At 44.1% G+C, this 25,592-nt stretch overlaps 1 protein-coding gene and 4 long non-coding RNA genes across 5 annotated transcripts; 1 reads left to right on the top strand and 4 right to left on the bottom strand.

Annotated features, from left to right (window-relative positions):
- Positions 1-257: 257 nt before the first annotated feature.
- Positions 258-3,248, bottom strand: LOC120651363. Its single transcript, XR_005666147.1, has 6 exons — positions 1,897-3,248; positions 1,684-1,824; positions 1,549-1,605; positions 630-1,438; positions 472-544; positions 258-337 (listed from the first exon to the last, which is right to left on the bottom strand). It is a non-coding gene; the product is annotated as an uncharacterized LOC120651363 (long non-coding RNA).
- A 4,531-nt stretch (positions 3,249-7,779) lies between these two features.
- LOC120648693 lies at positions 7,780-8,807 on the top strand. The gene is made up of 3 exons (XR_005665048.1): positions 7,780-7,898; positions 7,981-8,502; positions 8,606-8,807. It is a non-coding gene; the product is annotated as an uncharacterized LOC120648693 (long non-coding RNA).
- Positions 8,808-9,104: 297 nt separating this feature from the next.
- Positions 9,105-9,475, bottom strand: LOC120648692. The gene is made up of 2 exons (XR_005665047.1): positions 9,319-9,475; positions 9,105-9,184 (listed from the first exon to the last, which is right to left on the bottom strand). It is a non-coding gene; the product is annotated as an uncharacterized LOC120648692 (long non-coding RNA).
- Positions 9,476-10,440: 965 nt separating this feature from the next.
- LOC120648691 lies at positions 10,441-10,826 on the bottom strand. The gene is made up of 3 exons (XR_005665046.1): positions 10,742-10,826; positions 10,530-10,670; positions 10,441-10,451 (listed from the first exon to the last, which is right to left on the bottom strand). It is a non-coding gene; the product is annotated as an uncharacterized LOC120648691 (long non-coding RNA).
- A 243-nt stretch (positions 10,827-11,069) lies between these two features.
- Positions 11,070-11,795, bottom strand: LOC120647975 (glutamic acid-rich protein-like). The gene is made up of 2 exons (XM_039924767.1): positions 11,699-11,795; positions 11,070-11,419 (listed from the first exon to the last, which is right to left on the bottom strand). Exons 1-2 carry the CDS (start codon positions 11,793-11,795, stop codon positions 11,070-11,072), a joined length of 447 nt encoding a protein of 148 aa, XP_039780701.1.
- Positions 11,796-25,592: the final 13,797 nt, after the last annotated feature.

The following is a 25,592-nucleotide window of genomic DNA, read 5'->3' as shown; positions in this document are numbered from 1 at the left end:
ATATAGAGTATGGGGCTAAAGAGGATGGAGGTAACCCAGCTGAGAAAGAGCAAGGTAAAAAAGAACCATCCTCTTTAGCCCCATACTCCATCTTGTTTATGAGTGGTATACCATCAGAATCATTTTCTGGAGACTTATCATCTCTGTTCACTGTGTCAGTTATCACTGTATCCTCAGATTCATTGCTCTCACCTCCAATAGTAAGATCAAGTATGCCAGGAAGTTTTCTTTTCAATGTAATACCCAGCTTCTTTCTAAATTCCACAAGATTTATTCTGTTCAAAAGATGGTACAGAAGATTCATGCAAAGCTGCTTTATGAATTTCAACACCATTTTCTACATTTTAGAGGCACACAAAATTAGTTCGTCTTGCTAAATGGTCAAACAACATCAACAAAGCCTTCTAAATGGTCAAAATCGAACAAATAATTTTTCCTGCACTTGTGAGGAACAAAAGGATCAATGCTTACTCTGTTGATTTTATACATCTTCTCCTTCATGAATTCTTCAATATACAATAAAACATGAAAGCCACAATCGTAACTGAAATAAATGCAGTAATCATTCAGCAATAAACACAAAAATCGAGGTATACTGATAAGTTAATTTAGTAGAGCTGAACACTTACTTGTTTTTTTGAGGCTGAACAGGTGGCACATGTTCAGTGTAGTCAGACATGTTAAAGTTGTGTTTATTATTCAAATACTTCTGCAGTTGAGTTAAAACATCCTTGGCCACCTATCCACTGCACCCTGGGTAGGAGTCAAGGATATATTTCTCTTGTTTGCCAGTGGAAAGAACAACAAGGGACCAGTGATGGGCATGAATGATAGGAATAAATATCTGGAAAAAAGCACAAACTCTACTGTCAATCTGAAAAAACTCTACTGTAATATAAAACAAAGCACAAACCAGATCCACTTTCTCCATAATCTCTGCAGTAAGTTCCCTGTCCAGCTGCTTAACTTCAATACCTTGATGAATCAGTTCTTGCTGGGTTATTAAAATGCTAGCAGTCAAAGATAAATAATAATAACATAAAAAAAGTCTCCAAGCCAAGTTTTTGGATACACTTACATTAGCTTTCTAGCTAAGAATTACTTTATCCTTCCAATCCTTTGACAACAGTTTTCATTGTAAATAAAATACATCTGTGTGCATATGACCTACAGGTTGCAAACAATCTGCAAAAGTAGATTCAGGTATACTGTAGTCCAATATGTCCACTACTATGCTTTCTCTGGTTCTTTCCAATACATGTGCTGTGTAAACACTTTGTAGATCAGCAGAGTTCTCATGAGATTGCACCATTTCTGAATCTTCATGATCAACAAAGTTCTTATGAGATTGTACAGAAGCAACAACCGGCGATGCTCTCCCTGAACTTGGCACCCTTTCTGAATCTGCATGATAGCATGTATCCTTCGAATTCTTAAACTAAAAAATACAAATAAAAATAAAGTGAACCTGGGTACCCAACAAATCAACATGCCCCAAATAAACAGCATGAATCAACACTTGGATGAAAAATAAAAGAAGGTTCTTACATTGAGAGTAGCGAGATCCTTCATAACACTACTAGTCTTCTTTTTTATCTTTTGAGTCTGAAAAGTATAACAAAATATGAAGTGGCTTGAACAAAATATGAACTGCCTTTCAACAGAATAATAGCATATATTTACCTTACGATGCTTCTTTTCAGGGCCAGGGCTATCCTTGGGTACCATTATCAGGTCCGCGATTAAATCTGAAGTATACAAGTTGATCCTAGGGATGGTCTAAGGATCCAAAGGGTTTTCCATGAGATGGTCCAAGAAAACAACCTAGAGATACACACATGGTTACATAAACAGTTCCTACCCATAATGTTAAAAGTTATGACCATTTGTACTTACCATTAGCACATTTGTACACCCTGATATAAGTTCGTCTTATCCTTGGGACACTCAGCAACACTGCTCTTCAAATTTTCGAAAATCAAATGTGACCAGTCAACGGTTTTCAGTTTGTCTAGATCAGTCACTGCTTCCAATGTACCTGAGCTCAGATAAAAGGTGGTTTGTGGCAACAGCAGTCTGTCCAACACCACCACAAAGAAACATCTGACAATTAGGTCAATGTCAAGACTCGGTTCGGTACCATTAGTGTCTTCATTTTCTTTAACAAGAAGTTTGAGAATCTCATCCTTGTCGATGTTCTCTAACATCAAATTGATGTTCAAAGGAGTCAAAATATTTCTTCTGACAGAAACCTTGCTATTTTCCCCCTCTTCAGCACCTTCCTCATCTCCACTTTCCGCCTCTTCACTACCTTCCTCCTCAACCTGAACCTGCTTCTCCTTCTCCATCTTCTCCTTCCTCCCCTTCTTCTTTTCATTGAATTTTTCCTCAACCTGAACCTGCTTCTCCTTCCCCATGTCCATCTCCATCTTCTCCTCCTCAACCTGAACCTGCTTCTCCTTCTCCTTCTTCTCCTTCCTCTTCTTCTTCTTTTCGTTGAATTTTTCTTCTACAACACTCAATACTTTGTAGAGTGAGTCAAATGTTTCTGAAGTTGAATCTGTTGGTAGGTTCTTATCTGTACCAGGGGGAAACTCAAAACATTTTTGCACTACAGCCTTTGTTCTCTATATTGAAACACCTTCTCTAATGTAGATCTCAATTTGATCTATATTTTCATGAACTTTAGCTCTATCCATGAGAAAGTGGGTAAAATCTCTGTTGGTGTTTCCTAACTTCAGATTGAGTAAGTTCTCGAAATCAAGGTCTACAATTTTCTAATGAGCAGCATCTAGAAGGAGTTGGATTAACTTTGTTACTGATACAGGTGCACACCCCGATTCCGCATTCATCTTACTCTTCTTCTGCTGTGGTATGTTGGCTTTCTTCTTCACCTGCGGCATGTTGGCTTTCTTCTTCACCTGCGGATTGGCATCAGGTTTAACCTTCGACATGCCGCCACCACCCAGTACCAGAAGCGCTAGTAGAACCAAGAACCAAACAAGGAACGAGGAGAGAAGGGAAGGTGGGTTTACCGAAGTGGAAATGGTCAGGTTGTGAAGAAAATTGGGAGAGCCATCGCCGTCACTACCGCGAAGAGGAATCGGCGGTGAGGGTTTTGGTTGATAGGGGGATTAGGGAGACGAGTTAAAGCGTTATACCCTGAGACGGGAATGCGGTGGGGTGGGTCCGTGGGTGGGAGTGGGAGTACAAATTCGAATCAACACTTTCACACCGAACGGGTGTACAAATTTGAATCAACACTTTCACACCGAACGGCTGAACGATAGTGTTACGTTCCATGGGATCGTGTCACTTTCAGGAGTCTACAGAAATGCAACACTATAAACTCCTGAAAGTGACACGAGACCATGGAACGTAACACTATCGTTTAGAACTCAACACTATACACTCATGAAAGTGACACGCCGTTCGGACCGTGGGTCCTCCAAAATTCAACATGGGCCCTTGAAACTCAACATCTTGGAGGAACGCAACACCATAGTTTAGAACTCAACACTGAGCAGGAACCAAACACTATAGACTCATGAAAGTGACACGCCATTCGGCCCGTGGGTCCTCCCGAATTCAACAGGGGCCCATGGAACATAACACTATCATTCAGAACACAACACTATAGACTCATGAAAGTGACACACGCTTCGGCCTGTGGGTCCTCCCAAAATCAACATGGGCCCCTAAAACTCAACACCTTGGAGGAACGCAACACCATCATTCAGAACTCAACACTGAGTAGGAACCCAACACTATAACTCATTAAAGTGACATGCCGTTTGCACTTGGGTCCTCCCAAAATCAACATGCGCCCATCTAACTCAACACTTAGTAGGAACACAACACCATCGCTTAGAACTCAACACTGAGTAGGAACACAACACTGTAGACTCCTGAAAGTGACACGGGACCATGGAATGTAACACTATTGTTCAGAACTCAACACTATACACTCATGAAAGTGACACGCCGTTCGGCCTGTGGGTCCTCCAAAATTCAACATGGCCCCCTGAAACTCAACATCTTGGAGGAACGCAACACCATAGTTTAGAACTCAACACTGAGCAGGAACCCAACACTATAGACTCATGAAAGTGACACGCCGTTCGGCCCGTGGGTCCTCCCGAAATCAATAGGGGCCCATGGAATATAACATTATCATTCAGAACGCAACACTATTGATTCATGAAAGTTTCATGCGCTTTGGCCCGTGGGTCCTCCCAAAATCAACATGGGTTCCTGCTCAGTGTTGACTTTCGGAGGACCCACGGGTTTCGGGGCAGTCGTTCACTGGTTTCAGGGTAGTCTTCATATCGATGCTACTGCTGGAGGAGCCTTCCTCGACCTAACCATAGCTAATGCCAAATCATTGGTCGTGAAAATGGTCTCCAATCAAGGGTGGAGCAATGAACAACTCCAACCCCGCACGAAAGGCATGCATACCGTCAAAAAGACGGATATGATAATTGCCAAGCTGGACCTCCTTCTGAAGCATCTTGGCGAAAGGGCCGAATTCAAGAAACATAGAGAAAACTATGACCAAGCCATCAGCTCGCACTTCACGTGTGAAGTTTGTGGCAACAAAGGACATTCGCGGAATGACTGCCCCGAAACCCATGAAGACTACCCTGAAACCAGTGAACGACTGCCCCGAAACCCGTGGGTCCTCCGAAAGTCAACACTGAGCAGGAACCCATGTTGATTTTGGGAGGACCCACGGGCCAAAGCGCATGAAACTTTCATGAATCAATAGTGTTGCGTTCTGAATGATAATGTTATATTCCATGGGCCCCTATTGATTTCGGGAGGACCCACGGGCCGAACGGCGTGTCACTTTCATGAGTCTATAGTGTTGGGTTCCTGCTCAGTGTTGAGTTCTAAAACTATGGTGTTGCGTTCCTCCAAGATGTTGAGTTTCAGGGGGCCATGTTGAATTTTGGAGGACCCACAGGCCGAACGGCGTGTCACTTTCATGAGTGTATAGTGTTGAGTTCTGAACAATAGTGTTACATTCCATGGTCCCGTGTCACTTTCAGGAGTCTACAGTGTTGTGTTCCTACTCAGTGTTGAGTTCTAAGCGATGGTGTTGTGTTCCTACTAAGTGTTGAGTTAGATGGGCGCATGTTGATTTTGGGAGGACCCAAGTGCAAACGGCATGTCACTTTAATGAGTTATAGTGTTGGGTTCCTACTCAGTGTTGAGTTCTGAATGATGGTGTTGCGTTCCTCCAAGGTGTTGAGTTTTAGGGGCCCATGTTGATTTTGGGAGGACCCACAGGCCGAAGCGTGTGTCACTTTCATGAGTCTATAGTGTTGTGTTCTGAATGATAGTGTTATGTTCCATGGGCCCCTGTTGAATTCGGGAGGACCCACGGGCCGAATGGCGTGTCACTTTCATGAGTCTATAGTGTTTGGTTCCTGCTCAGTGTTGAGTTCTAAACTATGGTGTTGCGTTCCTCCAAGATGTTGAGTTTCAAGGGCCCATGTTGAATTTTGGAGGACCCACGGTCCGAACGGCGTGTCACTTTCATGAGTGTATAGTGTTGAGTTCTAAACGATAGTGTTACGTTCCATGGTCTCGTGTCACTTTCAGGAGTTTATAGTGTTGCATTTCTGTAGACTCCTGAAAGTGACACGATCCCATGGAACGTAACACTATCGTTCAGCCGTTCGGTGTGAAAGTGTTGATTCAAATTTGTACACCCGTTCGGTGTGAAAGTGTTGATTCGAATTTGTACTCCCACTCCCACCCACGGACCCACCCCACCGCATTCCCGTCTCAGGGTATAACGCTTTAACTCGTCTCCCTAATCCCCCTATCAACCAAAACCCTCACCGCCGATTCCTCTTCGCGGTAGTGACGGCGATGGCTCTCCCAATTTTCTTCACAACCTGACCATTTCCACTTCGGTAAACCCACCTTCCCTTCTCTCCTCGTTCCTTGTTTGGTTCTTGGTTCTACTAGCGCTTCTGGTACTGGGTGGTGGCGGCATGTCGAAGGTTAAACCTGATGCCAATCCGCAGGTGAAGAAGAAAGCCAACATGCCGCAGGTGAAGAAGAAAGCCAACATACCACAGCAGAAGAAGAGTAAGATGAATGCGGAATCGGGGTGTGCACCTGTATCAGTAACAAAGTTAATCCAACTCCTTCTAGATGCTGCTCATTAGAAAATTGTAGACCTTGATTTCGAGAACTTACTCAATCTGAAGTTAGGAAACACCAACAGAGATTTTACCCACTTTCTCATGGATAGAGCTAAAGTTCATGAAAATATAGATCAAATTGAGATCTACATTAGAGAAGGTGTTTCAATATAGAGAACAAAGGCTGTAGTGCAAAAATGTTTTGAGTTTCCCCCTGGTACAGATAAGAACCTACCAACAGATTCAACTTCAGAAACATTTGACTCACTCTACAAAGTATTGAGTGTTGTAGAAGAAAAATTCAACGAAAAGAAGAAGAAGAGGAAGGAGAAGAAGGAGAAGGAGAAGCAGGTTCAGGTTGAGGAGGAGAAGATGGAGATGGACATGGGGAAGGAGAAGCAGGTTCAGGTTGAGGAAAAATTCAATGAAAAGAAGGGGAGGAAGGAGAAGATGGAGAAGGAGAAGCAGGTTCAGGTTGAGGAGGAAGGTAGTGAAGAGGCGGAAAGTGGAGATGAGGAAGGTGCTGAAGAGGGGGAAAATAGCAAGGTTTCTGTCAGAAGAAATATTTTGACTCCTTTGAACATCAATTTGATGTTAGAGAACATCGACAAGGATGAGATTCTCAAACTTCTTGTTAAAGAAAATGAAGACACTAATGGTACCGAACCGAGTCTTGACATTGACCTAATTGTCAGATGTTTCTTTGTGGTGGTGTTGGACAGACTGCTGTTGCCACAAACCACCTTTTATCTGAGCTCAGGTACATTGGAAGCAGTGACTGAGCTCAGGTACATTGGAAGCAGTGACTGATCTAGACAAACTGAAAACAGTTGACTGGTCACATTTGATTTTCGAAAATTGAAGAGCAGTGTTGCTGAGTATCCCAAGGATAAGACGAAACTGATATCAGGGTGTACAACTGTGCTAATGGTAAGTACAAATGGTCATAACTTTTAATATTATGGGTAGAAAACTGTTTATGTAACCATGTGTGTATCTCCAGGTTGTTTTCTTAGACCATCTCATGGAAAACCCTTTGGATCCTTAGACCATCCCTAGGATCAACTTGTATACTTCAGATTTAATCGCGGACCTGATAATGGTACCCAAGGATAGCCCCCCTGAAAAGAAGCGTCGTAAGGTAAATATATGCTATTATTCTGTTGAAAAGCAGTTCATATTTTGTTCAAGCCACTTCATATTTTGTTATACTTTTCAGACTCAAAAGATGAAAAGAAGACTAGTAGTGTTATGAAGGATCTCGCTACTCTCAATGTAAGAACCTTCTTTTATTATTCATCAAAGTGTTGATTCATGCTGTTTATTTGGGGCATGTTGATTTGTTGGGTACCCAGGTTCACTTTATTTTTATTTATTTTTCAGTTTAAGAATTTGGAGGATACATGCTATCATGCAGATTCAGAAAGGGTGCCAAGTTTAGGGAGAGCATCGCCGGTTGTTGCTTCTGTACAATCTCATAAGAACTTTGTTGATCATGAAGATTCAGAAATGGTGCAATCTCATGAAACTCTGTTGATCTACAAAGTGTTTACACGGCACATGTATTGGAAAGAACCAGAGAAAGCATAGTAGTGGACATATTGGACTACAGTATACCTGAATACTTTTGCAGATTGTTTGCAACCTGTAGGTCATATGCACACAGATGTATTTTATTTACAATGCAAACTGTTGTCAAAGGATTGGAAGGATAAAGTAATTCTTTGCTGGAAATCTACTGTAAGTGTATCCAAAAACTTGGCTTGGAGACTTTTTTTATGTTATTTATTTATATTTGACTGCCGGTATTTTTATAACCCAGCAAGAACTGATTCATCAAGGTATTGAAGTTAAGCAGCTGGACAAGGAACTTACTACAGAGGTTATGGAGAAAGTGGATCTGGTTTGTGCTTTGTTTTATATTACAGTAGAGTTTTTTCAGATTGACAGTAGAGTTTGTGCTTTTCTCAGATATTTATTCCTATCATTCATGCCCATCACTGGTCCCTTGTTGTTTTTTCCACTACCAAACAAGAGAAATATATCCTTGACTCCTACCCATGGTGTAGTGGAGAGGTGGCCAAAGATGTTTTAACTCAACTGCAGAAGTATTTGAATAATAAACACAGCTTTGACATGTCTAGCTACACTGAACATGTGCCACCTGTTCAGCCTCAAAAAAACAAGTAAGTGTTCAGCTCTACTAAATTAACTTATCAGTATACCTCGATTTTTGTGTTTATTGCTGAATGATTACTGCATTTATTTCAGTTACGATTGTGGCTTTCATGTTTTATTGTATATTTAAGAATTCATGAAGGAGAAGATGTATAAAATCAACAGAGTAAGCATTGATCCTTTTGTTCCTCAAAAGTGCAGGAAAAATTATTTGTTTGATTTTGACCATTTAGCAAGAAGAACTAATTTTGTGTGCCTCTAAAATGCAGAAAATGGTGTTGAAATTCAGAAAGCAGCTTTGCATGAATCTTTTGTACCATCCTTTGAACAGAATAAATCTTGTGGAATTCAAAATAAGCTAGGTATTACATTGAAAAGGAAACTTCCTGGTATACTTGATCTTACTATTGGAGGTGAGAGCAATAAATCTGAGGATACAGTGCTAACTGACACAGAGAACAGAGATGATAAGTCTCCAAAAAAATGATTCTGATGGTATACCAATCACAAAGATATAGAGTATGGGGCTAAAGAGGATGGAGGTAACCCAGCTGAGAAAGAGCAAGGTAAAAAGAACCATCCTCTTTAGCCCCATACTCCATCTTGTTTATGAGTGGTATACCATCAGAATCATTTTCTGGAGACTTATCATCTCTGTTCACTGTGTCAGTTATCACTGTATCCTCAGATTCATTGCTCTCACCTCCAATAGTAAGATCAAGTATGCCAGGAAGTTTTCTTTTCAATGTAATACCCAGCTTCTTTCTAAATTCCACAAGATTTATTCTGTTCAAAAGATGGTACAGAAGATTCATGCAAAGCTGCTTTATGAATTTCAACACCATTTTCTACATTTTAGAGGCACACAAAATTAGTTCGTCTTGCTAAATGGTCAAACAACATCAACAAAGCCTTCTAAATGGTCAAAATCGAACAAATAATTTTTCCTGCACTTGTGAGGAACAAAAGGATCAATGCTTACTCTGTTGATTTTATACATCTTCTCCTTCATGAATTCTTCAATATACAATAAAACATGAAAGCCACAATCGTAACTGAAATAAATGCAGTAATCATTCAGCAATAAACACAAAAATCGAGGTATACTGATAAGTTAATTTAGTAGAGCTGAACACTTACTTGTTTTTTGAGGCGAACAAGGTGGCACATGTTCAGTGTAGTCAGACATGTTAAAGTTTGGTTTATTATTCAAAATACTTCTGCAGTTGAGTTAAAACATCCTTGGCCACCTATCCACTGCACCCTGGGTAGGAGTCAAGGATATATTTCTCTTGTTTGCCAGTGGAAAGAACAACAAGGACCAGTGATGGGCATGAATGATAGGAATAAATATCTGGAAAAAAGCACAAACTCTACTGTCAATCTGAAAAAAACTCTACTGTAATATAAAACAAAGCACAAACCAGATCCACTTTCTCCATAATCTCTGCAGTAAGTTCCCTGTCCAGCTGCTTAACTTCAATACCTTGATGAATCAGTTCTTGCTGGGTTATTAAAATGCTAGCAAGTCAAAGATAAATAATAATAACATAAAAAAAGTCTCCAAGCCAAGTTTTTGGATACACTTACATTAGCTTTCTAGCTAAGAATTACTTTATCCTTCCAATCCTTTGACAACAGTTTTCATTGTAAATAAAATACATCTGTGTGCATATGACCTACAGGTTGCAACAATCTGCAAAAGTAGATTCAGGTATACTGTAGTCCAATATGTCCACTACTATGCTTTCTCTGGTTCTTTCCAATACATGTGCTGTGTAAACACTTTGTAGATCAGCAGAGTTCTCATGAGATTGCACCATTTCTGAATCTTCATGATCAACAAAGTTCTTATGAGATTGTACAGAAGCAACAACCGGCGATGCTCTCCCTGAACTTGGCACCCTTTCTGAATCTGCATGATAGCATGTATCCTTCGAATTCTTAAACTAAAAAATACAAATAAAAATAAAGTGAACCTGGGTACCCAACAAATCAACATGCCCCAAATAAACAGCATGAATCAACACTTGGATGAAAAATAAAAGAAGGTTCTTACATTGAGAGTAGCGAGATCCTTCATAACACTACTAGTCTTCTTTTTATCTTTTGAGTCTGAAAAGTATAACAAAATATGAAGTGGCTTGAACAAAATATGAACTGCCTTTCAACAGAATAATAGCATATATTTACCTTACGATGCTTCTTTTCAGGGCCAGGGCTATCCTTGGGTACCATTATCAGGTCCGCGATTAAATCTGAAGTATACAAGTTGATCCTAGGGATGGTCTAAGGATCCAAAGGGTTTTCCATGAGATGGTCCAAGAAAACAACCTAGAGATACACACATGGTACATAAACAGTTCCTACCCATAATGTTAAAAGTTATGACCATTTGTACTTACCATTAGCACATTTGTACACCCTGATATAAGTTCGTCTTATCCTTGGGACACTCAGCAACACTGCTCTTCAAATTTTCGAAAATCAATGTGACCAGTCAACGGTTTTCAGTTGTCTAGATCAGTCACTGCTTCCAATGTACCTGAGCTCAGATAAAGGTGGTTTGTGGCAACAGCAGTCTGTCCAACACCACCACAAAGAAACATCTGACAATTAGGTCAATGTCAAGACTCGGTTCGGTACCATTAGTGTCTTCATTTTCTTTAACAAGAAGTTTGAGAATCTCATCCTTGTCGATGTTCTCTAACATCAAATTGATGTTCAAAGGAGTCAAATATTTCTTCTGACAGAAACCTTGCTATTTTCCCCCTCTTCAGCACCTTCCTCATCTCCACTTTCCGCCTCTTCACTACCTTCCTCCTCAACCTGAACCTGCTTCTCCTTCTCCATCTTCTCCTTCCTCCCCTTCTTCTTTTCATTGAATTTTTCCTCAACCTGAACCTGCTTCTCCTTCCCCATGTCCATCTCCATCTTCTCCTCCTCAACCTGAACCTGCTTCTCCTTCTCCTTCTTCTCCTTCCTCTTCTTCTTCTTTTCGTTGAATTTTTCTTCTACAACACTCAATACTTTGTAGAGTGAGTCAAATGTTTCTGAAGTTGAATCTGTTGGTAGGTTCTTATCTGTACCAGGGGGAAACTCAAAACATTTTTGCACTACAGCCTTTGTTCTCTATATTGAAACACCTTCTCTAATGTAGATCTCAATTTGATCTATATTTTCATGAACTTTAGCTCTATCCATGAGAAAGTGGGTAAAATCTCTGTTGGTGTTTCCTAACTTCAGATTGAGTAAGTTCTCGAAATCAAGGTCTACAATTTTCTAATGAGCAGCATCTAGAAGGAGTTGGATTAACTTTGTTACTGATACAGGTGCACACCCCGATTCCGCATTCATCTTACTCTTCTTCTGCTGTGGTATGTTGGCTTTCTTCTTCACCTGCGGCATGTTGGCTTTCTTCTTCACCTGCGGATTGGCATCAGGTTTAACCTTCGACATGCCGCCACCACCCAGTACCAGAAGCGCTAGTAGAACCAAGAACCAAACAAGGAACGAGGAGAGAAGGGAAGGTGGGTTTACCGAAGTGGAAATGGTCAGGTTGTGAAGAAAATTGGGAGAGCCATCGCCGTCACTACCGCGAAGAGGAATCGGCGGTGAGGGTTTTGGTTGATAGGGGGATTAGGGAGACGAGTTAAAGCGTTATACCCTGAGACGGGAATGCGGTGGGGTGGGTCCGTGGGTGGGAGTGGGAGTACAAATTCGAATCAACACTTTCACACCGAACGGGTGTACAAATTTGAATCAACACTTTCACACCGAACGGCTGAACGATAGTGTTACGTTCCATGGGATCGTGTCACTTTCAGGAGTCTACAGAAATGCAACACTATAAACTCCTGAAAGTGACACGAGACCATGGAACGTAACACTATCGTTTAGAACTCAACACTATACACTCATGAAAGTGACACGCCGTTCGGACCGTGGGTCCTCCAAAATTCAACATGGGCCCTTGAAACTCAACATCTTGGAGGAACGCAACACCATAGTTTAGAACTCAACACTGAGCAGGAACCAAACACTATAGACTCATGAAAGTGACACGCCATTCGGCCCGTGGGTCCTCCCGAATTCAACAGGGGCCCATGGAACATAACACTATCATTCAGAACACAACACTATAGACTCATGAAAGTGACACACGCTTCGGCCTGTGGGTCCTCCCAAAATCAACATGGGCCCCTAAAACTCAACACCTTGGAGGAACGCAACACCATCATTCAGAACTCAACACTGAGTAGGAACCCAACACTATAACTCATTAAAGTGACATGCCGTTTGCACTTGGGTCCTCCCAAAATCAACATGCGCCCATCTAACTCAACACTTAGTAGGAACACAACACCATCGCTTAGAACTCAACACTGAGTAGGAACACAACACTGTAGACTCCTGAAAGTGACACGGGACCATGGAATGTAACACTATTGTTCAGAACTCAACACTATACACTCATGAAAGTGACACGCCGTTCGGCCTGTGGGTCCTCCAAAATTCAACATGGCCCCCTGAAACTCAACATCTTGGAGGAACGCAACACCATAGTTTAGAACTCAACACTGAGCAGGAACCCAACACTATAGACTCATGAAAGTGACACGCCGTTCGGCCCGTGGGTCCTCCCGAAATCAATAGGGGCCCATGGAATATAACATTATCATTCAGAACGCAACACTATTGATTCATGAAAGTTTCATGCGCTTTGGCCCGTGGGTCCTCCCAAAATCAACATGGGTTCCTGCTCAGTGTTGACTTTCGGAGGACCCACGGGTTTCGGGGCAGTCGTTCACTGGTTTCAGGGTAGTCTTCATGGGTTTCGGGGCAGTCATTCCGCGAATGTCCTTTGTTGCCACAAACTTCACACGTGAAGTGCGAGCTGATGGCTTGGTCATAGTTTTCTCTATGTTTCTTGAATTCGGCCCTTTCGCCAAGATGCTTCAGAAGGAGGTCCAGCTTGGCAATTATCATATCCGTCTTTTTGACGGTATGCATGCCTTTCGTGCGGGGTTGGAGTTGTTCATTGCTCCACCCTTGATTGGAGACCATTTTCACGACCAATGCTTTGGCATTAGCTATGGTTAGGTCGAGGAAGGCTCCTCCAGCAGTAGCATCGATGTTGGCTCTGGATGTCGTCGTGAGCCCATTGTAGAAGCTTTGTAGGACGAGCCATCCATGTCGTGATGGGGATAGGCCAGGATGTATTCCTGCAGCCTTTCCCAAGCTTCTGGGATGAATTCCATCCCCGTCTGCTGGAAAATTGAAATCTTCCCGCGCAGGGCATTTGTTTTGCTCAGCGGGAAGAACATTGCGAGGAACGCCTTGGAGCATTTAGCCCAGGTGTCGATGTCTTTTCCTTGTAGAACCACTATTTCGCCTTCCCCAGCAGGGAGAAGGGAAACAGACGAAGCTTGATAACATCGGCGGTGACACCCCGTATGACTATGGTGTCGCAGAGCTTCAGAAAGTATTGCAGATGCGCATTGGCGTCCTTATTTGGCTTGCCACAGAATGGGCTAGCCTGCACCATGTTGATGAGGCTGGATTTCAGCTCGAAGTTCACGTCCCCAACATTGATGTTGGGTCCGGTGGCCACATTGGCGGTGGAGGGGACGGAGAACTCGCAGAGAGTCTTTTCAGCCATAGCCTCAAGAACAAGCGGTGTTTCTGAGATGGGTTCCTGTGCCGGGAGAATAGCGAGAGGAGGAACGACGCGAAGTCGTGCCTTTCTCACGAGCTTCTCTGGATTATCTGTGTAGTTTTCCGGCAGGGAGAAACCAGTCATACACTACCCTTGTCTTCTTTCAAATCAAAAATAAAAGAAGACATAAAGTGACATTAGCCTGAAAGAGTAATGACTATATCCTGAGTACAAAGCCTAGATTAATATTAGCACAATAACTTTGTTCACATGCCATCCCCGGCAACGACACCAGAAATGCTTGTTGGCATTTCTTAAGTCGATACCGGGTTTGTGAAGACCTCGGCAACGGCCTCAGAAACGCCTATTGGCGGTCCTTAGTGCAATCACTAGAAATGAGGACTACTCTATCCTATGTTAAGTCAGCTAGAGCTTAGGCTAGGTTAGGTGTCTTAGTGCTTCTATCCAAAGCTGGGGTCAAGTTAGGACATGGTTAGAACTGCAGGTGCTAGGAAAATGGGATAGCGGGGAGAAGGTCCCGCACTGGAGAATATCTAGTCCCGTTACCTCTTTGCATGAACTCCTACACCGAACTCGAACGTTGGGGAGTACGCTAAATGCAACACAGCTGTTACGCCGGATGGACAGGGCTCTCACCACCTACCGTCTACGTCAGTCACACCATGGAGCACGGTCATATTCGAAGGATCCTGCATACCCGAGCACCATGCTCGTGCATGAAGTCACTACCCTAGCGTCCCCGAGTCTCCCACCCTTCGGATGGACAAGTAAAAGGCTAGAGCAAGCTCGAAAGCACAACGAACCCCTATCCGTACCCGGATCATCTGGCCTAACCAAGACCTTAGCATAACTCATGAACAAACTAAGCATGGATTGATAAAATATCAAGATAGTAAAAAGCAACCATGGCACAACTCTATATTATGAATAGAAGTCTGACAAGTCGGATACAAATCCATACCGGGAGCCGAGGATTGCTCAACGACCCCAAGGATGACTTGCTCGCTAAAGAAGAACTAGCCTAGCTCCACTACCTAGCTAAGGGAGCAAGAGAGAGAATAGCCTTCTTGGAATGGTGGAATGAAGTGTGTGTGTGTGTGTTGAGGGGGTGGAGAGAGGCCCTATTTACAGATCTATAGGTCGGTTCCCACCAAATGCACGTATGAAAGGTGATCAGGTGCCTTGCCCACGATCCCTGGTTCGGCCGACCCCACCTATCAGCCTTTCGTGCTGATCCTTTGCTGGATGGTTGATACGTGGAATCTTATCCTTATCCTCTTGTGCAAAATTAGACTAGACCTGAACTTTGTGAAAACTGAAGAAGGAAGGCCTTTTGTGAAGATATCGACATACTACGACAAAGTCGGCACATGAAGAACACAAAGATCACCAATGAAACCCGCTCCCGGACAAAGTGTAGATCAATCTCGATGTGCTTGGTACACTGATGCTGGATAGGGTTGGAGGACATGTAGACTGCGCTGATGTTATCACAATACACCAGCATAGAGCGGCAAAGAGGAGCGTGAAGCTCCTGCAGAAGTTGGCGTAGCCATGAAGCCTCGGCAACACCATTGGCCACAGTGCGATACTCAGCTTCAGCACTGGATCTTGAGACGGTGTTCTGACGCTTAGAGGACTAGGAGGTGGGATTGTCCCCGAGGAACACAGAATAGCCCGAGGTGGACTTGCGCGTATCCGAACAACCAGCCCAATCAGCATCAGTGTAGACCACAAGATCAGTAGACGTAGATGGTCACAGTAGAAGACCAAGGTGTTGAGTGCCCCGAACATAGCGAAGAATGCGCTTTAGAGCAGCCAGATGAGGTGCACGCAGATCATGCATGTGCAAGCAAATCTGCTGAACAACATAGGCAATATCTCGACGAGTGAAGGTCAGGTACTGTAAGACGCCAGCAAGACTGCGAAAACCAGTAGCATCGGCCACGGGCGCACCATCAGCAGCGGCGACCATGGGGTTGGTGTCAACCGGAGTAGAGCACAGCTTGCAGTCTGTCATCCCAGCACAATCTAGAATATCCATCATATATTGCCGCTGCGAGAGAAGCAAACCATCGCCACAGCCCTGAACTTGCATACCTAGGAAGTGATGCAATTCACCAAGATCCTTCATGGCGAATTCCCGCTGAAGAGCTGAGATGATCCGCTGAAGAAGAGCCGGAGAGGAAGTTGTGAGGATTGTATCATCCACATAAAGCAGCAAATAGGCAATGTCTGAACCCTGCCAATAGATAAATAGAGACATGTCTGTCTTGGCTTCAACGAACCCCAGGGAGAGCAAGAAGGTGGCAAACCAACTGTACCAAGCACAAGGGGCCTGCTTCAACCCGTACAAGGACTTGTTGAGGTGACAAACAAAGTCTGGATGGGTGGGATCCTCAAAACTAGAAGGTTGTGCACAGTAAACTGTCTCCGATAAGGTGCCATGTAAGATGGCGTTCTTCACATCCAACTGATGAATGGGCCAACGACGAGAGATTGCCAGAGAAAGAACTATCCGAACGGTAGTGGGCTTCATGACTGGACTGAATGTCTCTGCAAAGTCCACACCAGGACGCTGGGTGAATCCTCGGAGGACCCAGCAGGCCTTGTAATGCTCGAGAGTCCCGTTGGCATTGAACTTGTGCTTGAAAATCCACTTCCCGGATACCGACATTGGCTCACGGAGGACGAGGCATAAGATCCCAGGTGTGGTTCTTCAGAAAGGCATTATGTTCTACCATAGCACCTCGCCAATTAGGATCGGCCAGAGCACTCGATAGGTCTTCAGGACGGCGAAGAGCGGTGCAGCGTGGTAGAAGGAAGGCACTCGAAAGCCACTCTTGGCTCTTGTTGACATGGCATGCTGGTTGGAGACTGGAGGAACCGCCACAACACCCTTGGGTAGTGTTACGGCTAGGGTAGCAGTCGTGATGCTCGGTAACGCCGCACTGGATGAGGGTATAGGCGATGTCGGGGTCGGCAATGGGCGAGGCCGATGAGTGTACACCTGCGTGATGACGCGGCCGGCTGGAGTCGGAGGCCAAGGCATGTCCAGGGGCGAGAATCCTAGCGGTGGACAGCTGCTCGACACCGGGGAAGCCGTGGAGGACGTCCAGGCCACGCGAAGTGCTGGCGAGGCATAGGGGCGGCGTGGGGTCATCGATGAGGGTGAGAGCTCCATGGCCACAAGTGGCGTGGTGTGGCAGAACCAGTTTGAAATATACCAGTTTGAGTGCACTACGCACCTCAACCAGTATAATCATTGGTCTGTCGGGTAATATCCCGATGAAACAATTGATATCGGATCGTAACACAAGTATACATCCCGCACGAAGGCGAGTCAGAGATACAACATTCCACAATATTTCACATCACATAGATAAAGGGTGTAACTTACATCAGAGTTTTGAAGCTAGCAAGCTGAATCTCTAGCTATTACAAACTCTATCCTTAAGAAACTTTAAAGAGGTTCAAAAGAGACTAGGATAAGAGAAGTTCTGCAGTGGAAAAGAAAACACGACTATATACAAACATCGTAAGGGAGATGTCAAGATAAGCCCGAATATGACATCATTCATCCGAACCATAGCTGGTAGATGGTTCCCATTCCATTGACCAGCCAACAGGTAAACCACTAGGCCAAGTTGAACCAGTGTTGTGGTCATCAGAAAATATCTCTGTAAAACAAAGTCAAAGCAAGTCTGAGTATACTAATACTGAGCAAGACTGACCCGTCTATGGGTATAACATAGCCCTTTTAACTAGACATGAAAGGTTTGTGAAGGCTCTGGAGTTTCTTTTGCTGAAAAGCAACAAAGAGTACATCCTTAATTTCTTGTTTTAGCTTTCAGATTCTAGTTGAAATAACCAGTCTAAATAAGCACCAATCTACACAAACATGGTAGAAGATATATTTGCATACAACAAGATTAAGTATCATAATGTCTCACTTCTTACTCTATGTGGCAAAGGGATCAAGTAGTCTCAATTTCTACGAGAAACGAACGATTCTGAACGAATTTCCAACCTTGCAAGGATAAACCTAACACACACGTGTAGCGAAAATGGCCTCTCATGCCATATTTCAATATAATGTTTTGGTGATTGATATAGACAACACAACACTTGGACTAATATGATTGTTAAGATGACCATTCTTAGGCTTTTAGGTTCAAGTGATGACAAAGAGAAGATAGGCGTAGCTAGGCCCGAAGGGCCACACCTACTGTGGTTCCGCTACGGGAGCCGCCCCTCGCGGGTCTCAGGGCAGCGCCCTGAAACCTCTTCGGTCCAAAGGACAAAGAATTGAAGAGACCGTGAAGAAATCAAGTCAAAACAAACAAGACAGAGACATTTTGCTATCACCGGTTAAACCGATGATGAGCAAATTGTACTCACCGGTGCAATGAACCCAGAAGCTGAGGCTAGGTTTTTGCGTCGGTTGAACCGACGATGAAGATATTGAATACGTCAGTGCAACAGCAGAAGAAGACCAAGGGAAATGCATACATCGGTTGAACCGATGATACACCGGTCAATTACGTCGGTGTAGTTGTCCAGAGAGTTAGTTTTCGGGAACTCTGGGACAGTTACATGCACCGGATAAACCGGCGATGAAGATGCATTCACCAGTTGATTACGTTAGTTGATTAAGGTAGCCGTTGAAGTACAATGGCTAGTTGGAAAAAGGTGCTCACCGGTTAAACCGGTGATGACACAAAGTGGATCATCGGTTTAACCGGTGATAGCGCTTTTTGTCAGCCACTTTTCCAACGGCTCTTTTGGGGTGTGTGGGCTATATATACCCCCCAAGGCCGGTTGCTGCATATGGTTGGACGCCAGAAAAGTTGAAGGAAGTGTTGCCCAAGCAAACCAACATCTCCAACCATCCTAGCAAAGCTTAGTGTCATATCTAGCTCATGAGAAGCTTTGAGAGAGTGCTTTGTGCACTTGTATAGGGATTAGTTCTTGCGAGAGCTCCCTTGAGCAAAGTCTTGCTGCGGCAAGCAATCATTTACTCATCGTGTGACCCTCCGACTTGGTGTGGAGAGGCAACGACACTTTGTGCGGGGAAGGAGACCCCTCTTGGTGAGAAGCTCCAATAGTGAAGACGGTGCCGTTGGTGACACTTTGAGAGAGACAGTGGCGGTGGCCTTGTCTTGGTGACTTGGCGCCACTTAACCTTTGCTTGCCGGAAGCCTTGGTGGTGAACGCAAGACGGTGATCAAGCGAAGAGACTTGGCATCACACTTGTTCTTGTTGGGCAAGTGGCCGTGGACGTAGGGAGGGACTTGGTGTCCTAACCGAACCATGTTAAATCGTGTGTCTTGGTGTCTTCACGGGAGTTTGCATATTCTCTCCCTCACCTCTTTACTTACCGTATTACGTTTCCGAATTTACTCTTTCTTGCGTGCCTTTACTTTCCTAGTTAGTTTGATTAGGATTGGTTATAGGTTGCAAGTCTTTTAGGGGTAAGTAGAGAGTAGCATAGATAAACCTTAGTCATAACTAGCATGTGTAGGACGTGTTAGGTTTATTTCATACAAATAGTTTGAGCCCTAGGATAGAAAGCGATTAGCGACCCTATTCACCCCCTCCCCCTCTAGGGTCGGACACCCCGGTGATCCTTACAACACGCTTGGAGCACTGACGAGTCACTCCCAAGCAACCATTTGCTTCTCATTCCGGTTCATGGATCAGTGCCACTCTCCCCGACTACAGAGAACCGCTCGTCTTTGCACCCGTGGTTTGTTGTTCAACATAAAAATAAACTTTAGTTATAGATTAACTTCCTATCACTAGAGAGAGTGGGGGTATGTCCACTTGCTGGGCTGAGGAGTTACTAGGCTTGTCGCGTACCATATTTGCGGCATGTGGCTAGTACTTTCAAATGCTTAACCACCGCTACCACACACTGCGGCCTTATCAAGTTCATCAACACCGACGGACTTCAACAAATCCACCCATGATCCTTATAGTGATTGCAAGAAGGTAAACAATCAACTCCTATAAGCTCGCGAGTGACAGGCAATCACTCGACTTTTACTGGTCCTATTAGCAAAGCATCTAACGCGGACTCAGATCTAGTGTTCAATCAGTAGGTTCCTAAGATTATGCAACTAGGGTTTTCAATCAACTCCAACAACTTAAATGCACAGGTAAATAATAACAAAAGTTGTATAATTTGAAATAATAGGATTATGCACTGGGGCTTGCCTTCATAGATATTTATGGAGTCAGTGGACTTTTTCGAATCAGAATGCGGAGCTTCAGTTAGTTCGACAACATTGGCCTGAGCTTCAGAAGAAAAAATCCCCATCTGGCTCCTGGGTGAGCTCGTAGGTGCCGTCTGCTAGTGGGGTGACTTCTATAGGAAATGCAAAAGTTGAATTATAATGAGGTGCTTGAGTATAGCTTTCCTTCACTATAAAGTTGAAAGCCAACAAAGTAAACATTAAGATAATTTTTTTAATTATTTTACTTTACTGGGCAATTGTTTATAGAGTAAAAGCAAATAGGGTGAAACTCCATAAAATAACATGAAAAAGGTTTTAAAACAATCCATGAAAAGGATTTGTTTTAATTTTTAAAGATACAAATTAACTATAGGAGGAAAATTTTGAAAATAGAAGTTATGGATTACTAAAGGATGTAGAAAATTTTTATAGAGCTTGACAAACTCAAAGGAGCATAAGGTCAAAATCTCACAAGCAAATTACTTTTGAAATATTAAATACATTTAAAAAGAGCTATTACCTAATCCTATTTTTAGAATTTGATACATAAAGTTTCAGCAAAACTTCACAATATCAAACTTGTAGAGTTATTTACAAGGAGCAAAACAAAATTAATTTGGTGTTTTTCTAATTTTCTATAATTTTCTAGCATTTTTCAAAGTTCACAGCATAGAAAATAATAAGGGATAGGAAATTTTGCAGAAAGGACCCTGGAAAGAACGAAATCGATGCAATTGGGTCCTTTGGAATGGCCGGCAGCAGAGGAGAAAGGGGGCCGGCCGATTCCGGTGAGGTAGCTCGCCGGCGGCGAGGGGGAAGTGGCCAGGGAGGTTCAGCGGGTCATGGCGCACCTGTAGGTTTGCTTGGGAGCTATCAGAGGTGGCCGGAGGGAGGAGTGCGACGGCGGTCAGAGGCGGTGAGGGGATGGCAAGCCAGAGTAGCGGAAGAGGAGCGGCGTGGTGGTGTGGAACTATGCCTGGGCTCGGTTGGGGCGGAGCAGGGGCGAGGCGATGGATCAACGGTGGCCGGGGAAGTTCACCGGAGTTGGGGAGAAGGGCGGTGGGGGATGGTGAGATAGGAGCCGACCGAGCTATTTATAGCCAAAGGAGGGAAAGATGAGTTCGTAGAGGAGGGGATGTTCTTGTCGGAGACCGGGGGTGAGCTCCCAGCGGTGGAGCCGGTGCTCTAGGGGGCGGCCGGGGAGATAGAGGGCAGTGGCGGCGTGGAAGGCATGCGGGGAGCCAGCAATGCGGCGTGGGTGGCGGCGGGACCCTGTGCGCGATGCGTGGAGGCGGCGCAGGGACAAACCACGGCGGGAAACCATGGCGGCGGCGGCGCAGCAAAGCTCCAGTGAAGCTGGAGGTTGAAGATGAAGTGGGGGACTAGTTTGCAATTTCAGAAAAGTTCAGGGATCTAACTATAAACTAAAATTTCCCGTTGATCTAGGGCTCAGATAAAAAAGTTCCCAAAATGAAAGTTGTTCAGTCTTTCAAGATCTACAACTTTCATTTTGTGCAAAATTTCACTAGATCAAAGGATTTTGAAATATTTTCAAAAGTTTGAAAGAACTTGAATGAATAAAGGAAAACATTTTTTGATGGCAAAATTCAACAAATTTGGGGCTTATTTGCAATAAAGTTGCCAGAGTAATGATTACTAGCATATTTGCAAAAAGGCCCTTTACAAAGTTGAATTTGCTCCCTAAAACAAAACTTTTTGCAAAAAAGGGCTAGTAATTTCTCATAATTACAACTATACCCCTAGTTTCACACTGAAATTTTTTTTAACTATCAAACAAAGAAAACACTAATTTCACCCAATCACTTATGCACTAAAAGCTAGACACTTGAAGTGTCACAAGCGGGGAGGGGCGATGTCGTGGCCGTGTGTGGCGCGGGGAGAGGCGATGTTCTGGCCGCGCGTTGCGTGGAGAGAGGCGACGTCGTGGCCACGCGTGGCACAGAGGCGGGCATCAGGCCCCTCCTAGAGTGCGCAGCCTAGGCGGGACGTAGAGTCCGATCGGCGCTCGTGCCGAGGAGTCGTCGGAGGGCGCCGGGGGCACCCCGGGCACAGTCGCAGAGGGACTGGTGGGGACTCAAGCAAGACATGAACCAAGCATTCACCGCCATCAAATGGGAGGATTTTGCCAATGTCGTTGAACCAGGTTCGCATCTCTTAACCATGGAATTCCTCATCTCTCTTGCTGTTGAAGAAACCGGTACTGAAACTAACATTTACTATTAGTTCTTTAACGAACAATTCGAAATGACCCTAAAATAATTTAGCATCACGTTGGGTTTTCACAAAAGATGCATGCTTGACCCCAACACACTTGCTACAAAAAATCAGTACAATCGTAATTCCTGGTAGAGTTCAATCTCTAATGAACCTGTGAGTAGTAAGAACAACAGTTTCTATCCATAATCCTACTTTGAGGTTTCTTGCCAAATGGCTGGCCATGGTGTGCACCCTCGTGCGGACCTCCACCTCTGCAGCTTGCCAGAGCTGCAGTATCTGTATGCTGTGGCAAAGAAAATTCGCTGTTCTCCAGTCAGGAGCATGCTTGCTCATTGGCAAAAGATGATTTCAAGCAAAAGCCCCATCAACATGAACTCTTTGGTCACTCGCATTGTGAGGTATGTCAGTGTGATGGAAAATGCCAAAGTCACCTTCCTGCCGGAGACAGAAGCGTACAGATACGAGGTCGGTCTTGAACATTTTGTGCAAGGGCACATGATGCGAGAGGGGCCCGGGAACTCAATCTATATGTGTTACCCGGGGTACGATAGGGAGATCGAGCTTCCATGCCCGAGACTCTCTTTCTCTCTACTTGGTGAAAAGTCTAACCTTAAAGATGGAGAAAAGGAAACCCGCACGGCGGAGTGTTGTAGGACCACAAATGAGGAGTAGGACCCGACACGAACTACAGTCAGCCGGAGCAGGACCATCACGACAAGCACCCCCGGTTCGCACTACTGCAATGCCAGGGCCTTCCACACAGAACATGAGTTTCGAGGAGGCATATGGGTATTACACCTATACCAACCCGAACTCATATCAGGAAGGCAGTAGTGGGTATGCCGGTGATCAAGGACCCTATTACCCTCTAGGTATGCATCTGTATTATGGTCCACAGGTGGGTCCTTCATCATTAGGACACTTCAATTACAAGGATCCAGTTCTACGGAGCATCTCAGACCTCTCGAACCGCATCACTACACTTGACACACAACAACAGCAAATGCAGAACACAATAGCACACAACACCTAGCTTACTCAGCAGAGCTGTGGTTGACATCCGCCATGCAGTATGACGTCTCCAACATCTTCATCCACTTGGGGCTGGACTTCCAGCAGTCCCAACCATACTAGCAGTCATATCAGGAGCCTGAATAGGAGAACTCTGACGAGAAAGAGGAGGAGGAGAACCCCGACAAGGGAGAGCAAGACTCCGATGAGGAGGATTGAGCTTCATCAAAGCTTGGGGGGTCACACCGCCAGGTAAATCGTCATTCCGTTCGTTCATTCAGCAGCCATGCCAGTTCTGAATAATAATAATAATAATAATAATAATAATAATAATACCAAAAAATAATCCCATGCTTGAATAAAATCCATATGATTGGAAATCTGTGCAAGCTCTTGCTTTGGAAATGATGAATAGTTGCTATATTCATGCCTCGTATACAACTTTTTACTCTCCTAGTACCTGAACTAGTTGGCACATAATAGTTCCACAGAAATCTGGGTGTGTGGAGGCATGAGTTTAATTTCTAAAGTCTAAGTTGTTGCAGGATTCGAGATAGCCAAAACTGGATTTAAACTGCTTGCTCTAGTAGGGAAGCTCTCGGGATTCTTTTGAAAATTAAGATCTTGGTGGAGGTTCCCCCGTGATCAAAATGACCCATCTAGAGCCTTACATATTCTATGAACCGATATGAGCTATTTTACGTTACGTTGAGCTTTATCGAACAGTGTTTCCGCTTAGGGAATGGAACTAGCCATCTGCCAATCTTTCTCCTTCGCGTACTCATTGTTTGCTAGCCTAAAAACATATGGTCCGTCAGTTACCTACTCCGGGTATTGACATCCACCCTTGCCAGACATAATTTCCCTGCAATCGCAAACCCAGAATCTCCACATTGTACCCATTCATCCCACAAAGGTCTTACCATCACAGAACTTCAAAGAATTCAAAGTCCTATCAGCAAAGGAGAGTGAAGTATCTTCTCTAAAAAAAGAATGAGAGAAGAGGAAAGAATTTCCATCCTCCATTCCTAAAAGAGTTGCAAAGTATGGAGCTCAAATAGAAAGACCAAATTCCATCCAAGGTTGAGTCCACTTTCTTCCTCTCCACCGGACATTTATCCTCCATAAGATCAAATTTTGCCTAAGTACCAACACTTCGCGTATCCCTTTTCGGCTCGGAAATACAGGTAACCAAGGAATGCAAAAGACTTCTTGCCCATAAGCTCCACATATCAGCCTTAGAAGTAGGTAGAAGATGGTCAAAAACTCCGACCATAAGTGAGGATCATACACCTTGAGTGACTCGAGAGTACCATTGGGGAATCTGAACCACTTTTGAAAAACTTGCAAAAATTCCGAGCTAGGAACCTGAAGTTGCAGCAGCTAACATTCCAGTGAAGGTTGTTTAGTCTTTCAACCGCTCAGGACCGAGAGATGAAAAATGAATACACCCCACTCTCCAGAACCTTAGGTATGAGCCAACTTATTCACAGTACATACGGGAAGAGAAATATGTTGTGCACAAGGTACTTGCAGGGTGTGAACATCGATGCAACTCCTGATTCACCGGGCCTCAGTTTAAGCTTTGCTCAAGGGCGAGCAAAAGTTTAAGCTTGGGGGGTGTTGACAGCCATTATTACACATTTTGGCTGTCAACTTCTCGGAATAAATTGAGGCTTACACCATGTTCTATTCATATTTTATTTATTTCTAACAAGTTCCACAAGTTTTGGATGAGTTATGATTTCAGAAGAACATGTGCTAAAAGTGGATGAAATTGGGTGAAAACCCAGGCCGACCAGCCTATCCTAGGCCGGCCGGCCTGGCACCCCTACACAAGCTGCCACTTCTTCAATCCAGGGGCAATGTGACATGAGTACAATGCTTCTGAGTTGTGGATTGGATGTCGGTTTGATCAAATGGACCGAAAGGCATTGGCATGGATCAAATGACTCACAAGTCATCTCAAACCCAAGTGCAAATCAGTGATCCACCTCCCTGGACAAATGATAAGCATGCAATGAAATGTCGGTGCAATTGAGGGCCGAGATGTGCCAGAGAGAGGACGGCTAGCCTCCCTCACCTAGG

Source organism: Panicum virgatum, chromosome 9K (genome assembly GCF_016808335.1).
Source record: "Panicum virgatum strain AP13 chromosome 9K, P.virgatum_v5, whole genome shotgun sequence".
Classification (NCBI taxonomy): domain Eukaryota; kingdom Viridiplantae; phylum Streptophyta; class Magnoliopsida; order Poales; family Poaceae; genus Panicum; species Panicum virgatum.
This window is presented reverse-complemented; position numbering and strand designations above follow the sequence as displayed.

Excerpts from the sequence above, each read along its gene's own strand:
- LOC120647975 (XM_039924767.1), bottom strand. The coding sequence starts at position 11,795 with ATGTCGAAGGTTAAACCTGATGCCAATCCGCAGGTGAAGAAGAAAGCC. Across the intron at positions 11,420-11,698 it reads CATACCACAGCAGAAGAAGA|ATAAGAACCTACCAACAGAT; the intron begins GTAAGATGAATG and ends CCCCTGGTACAG.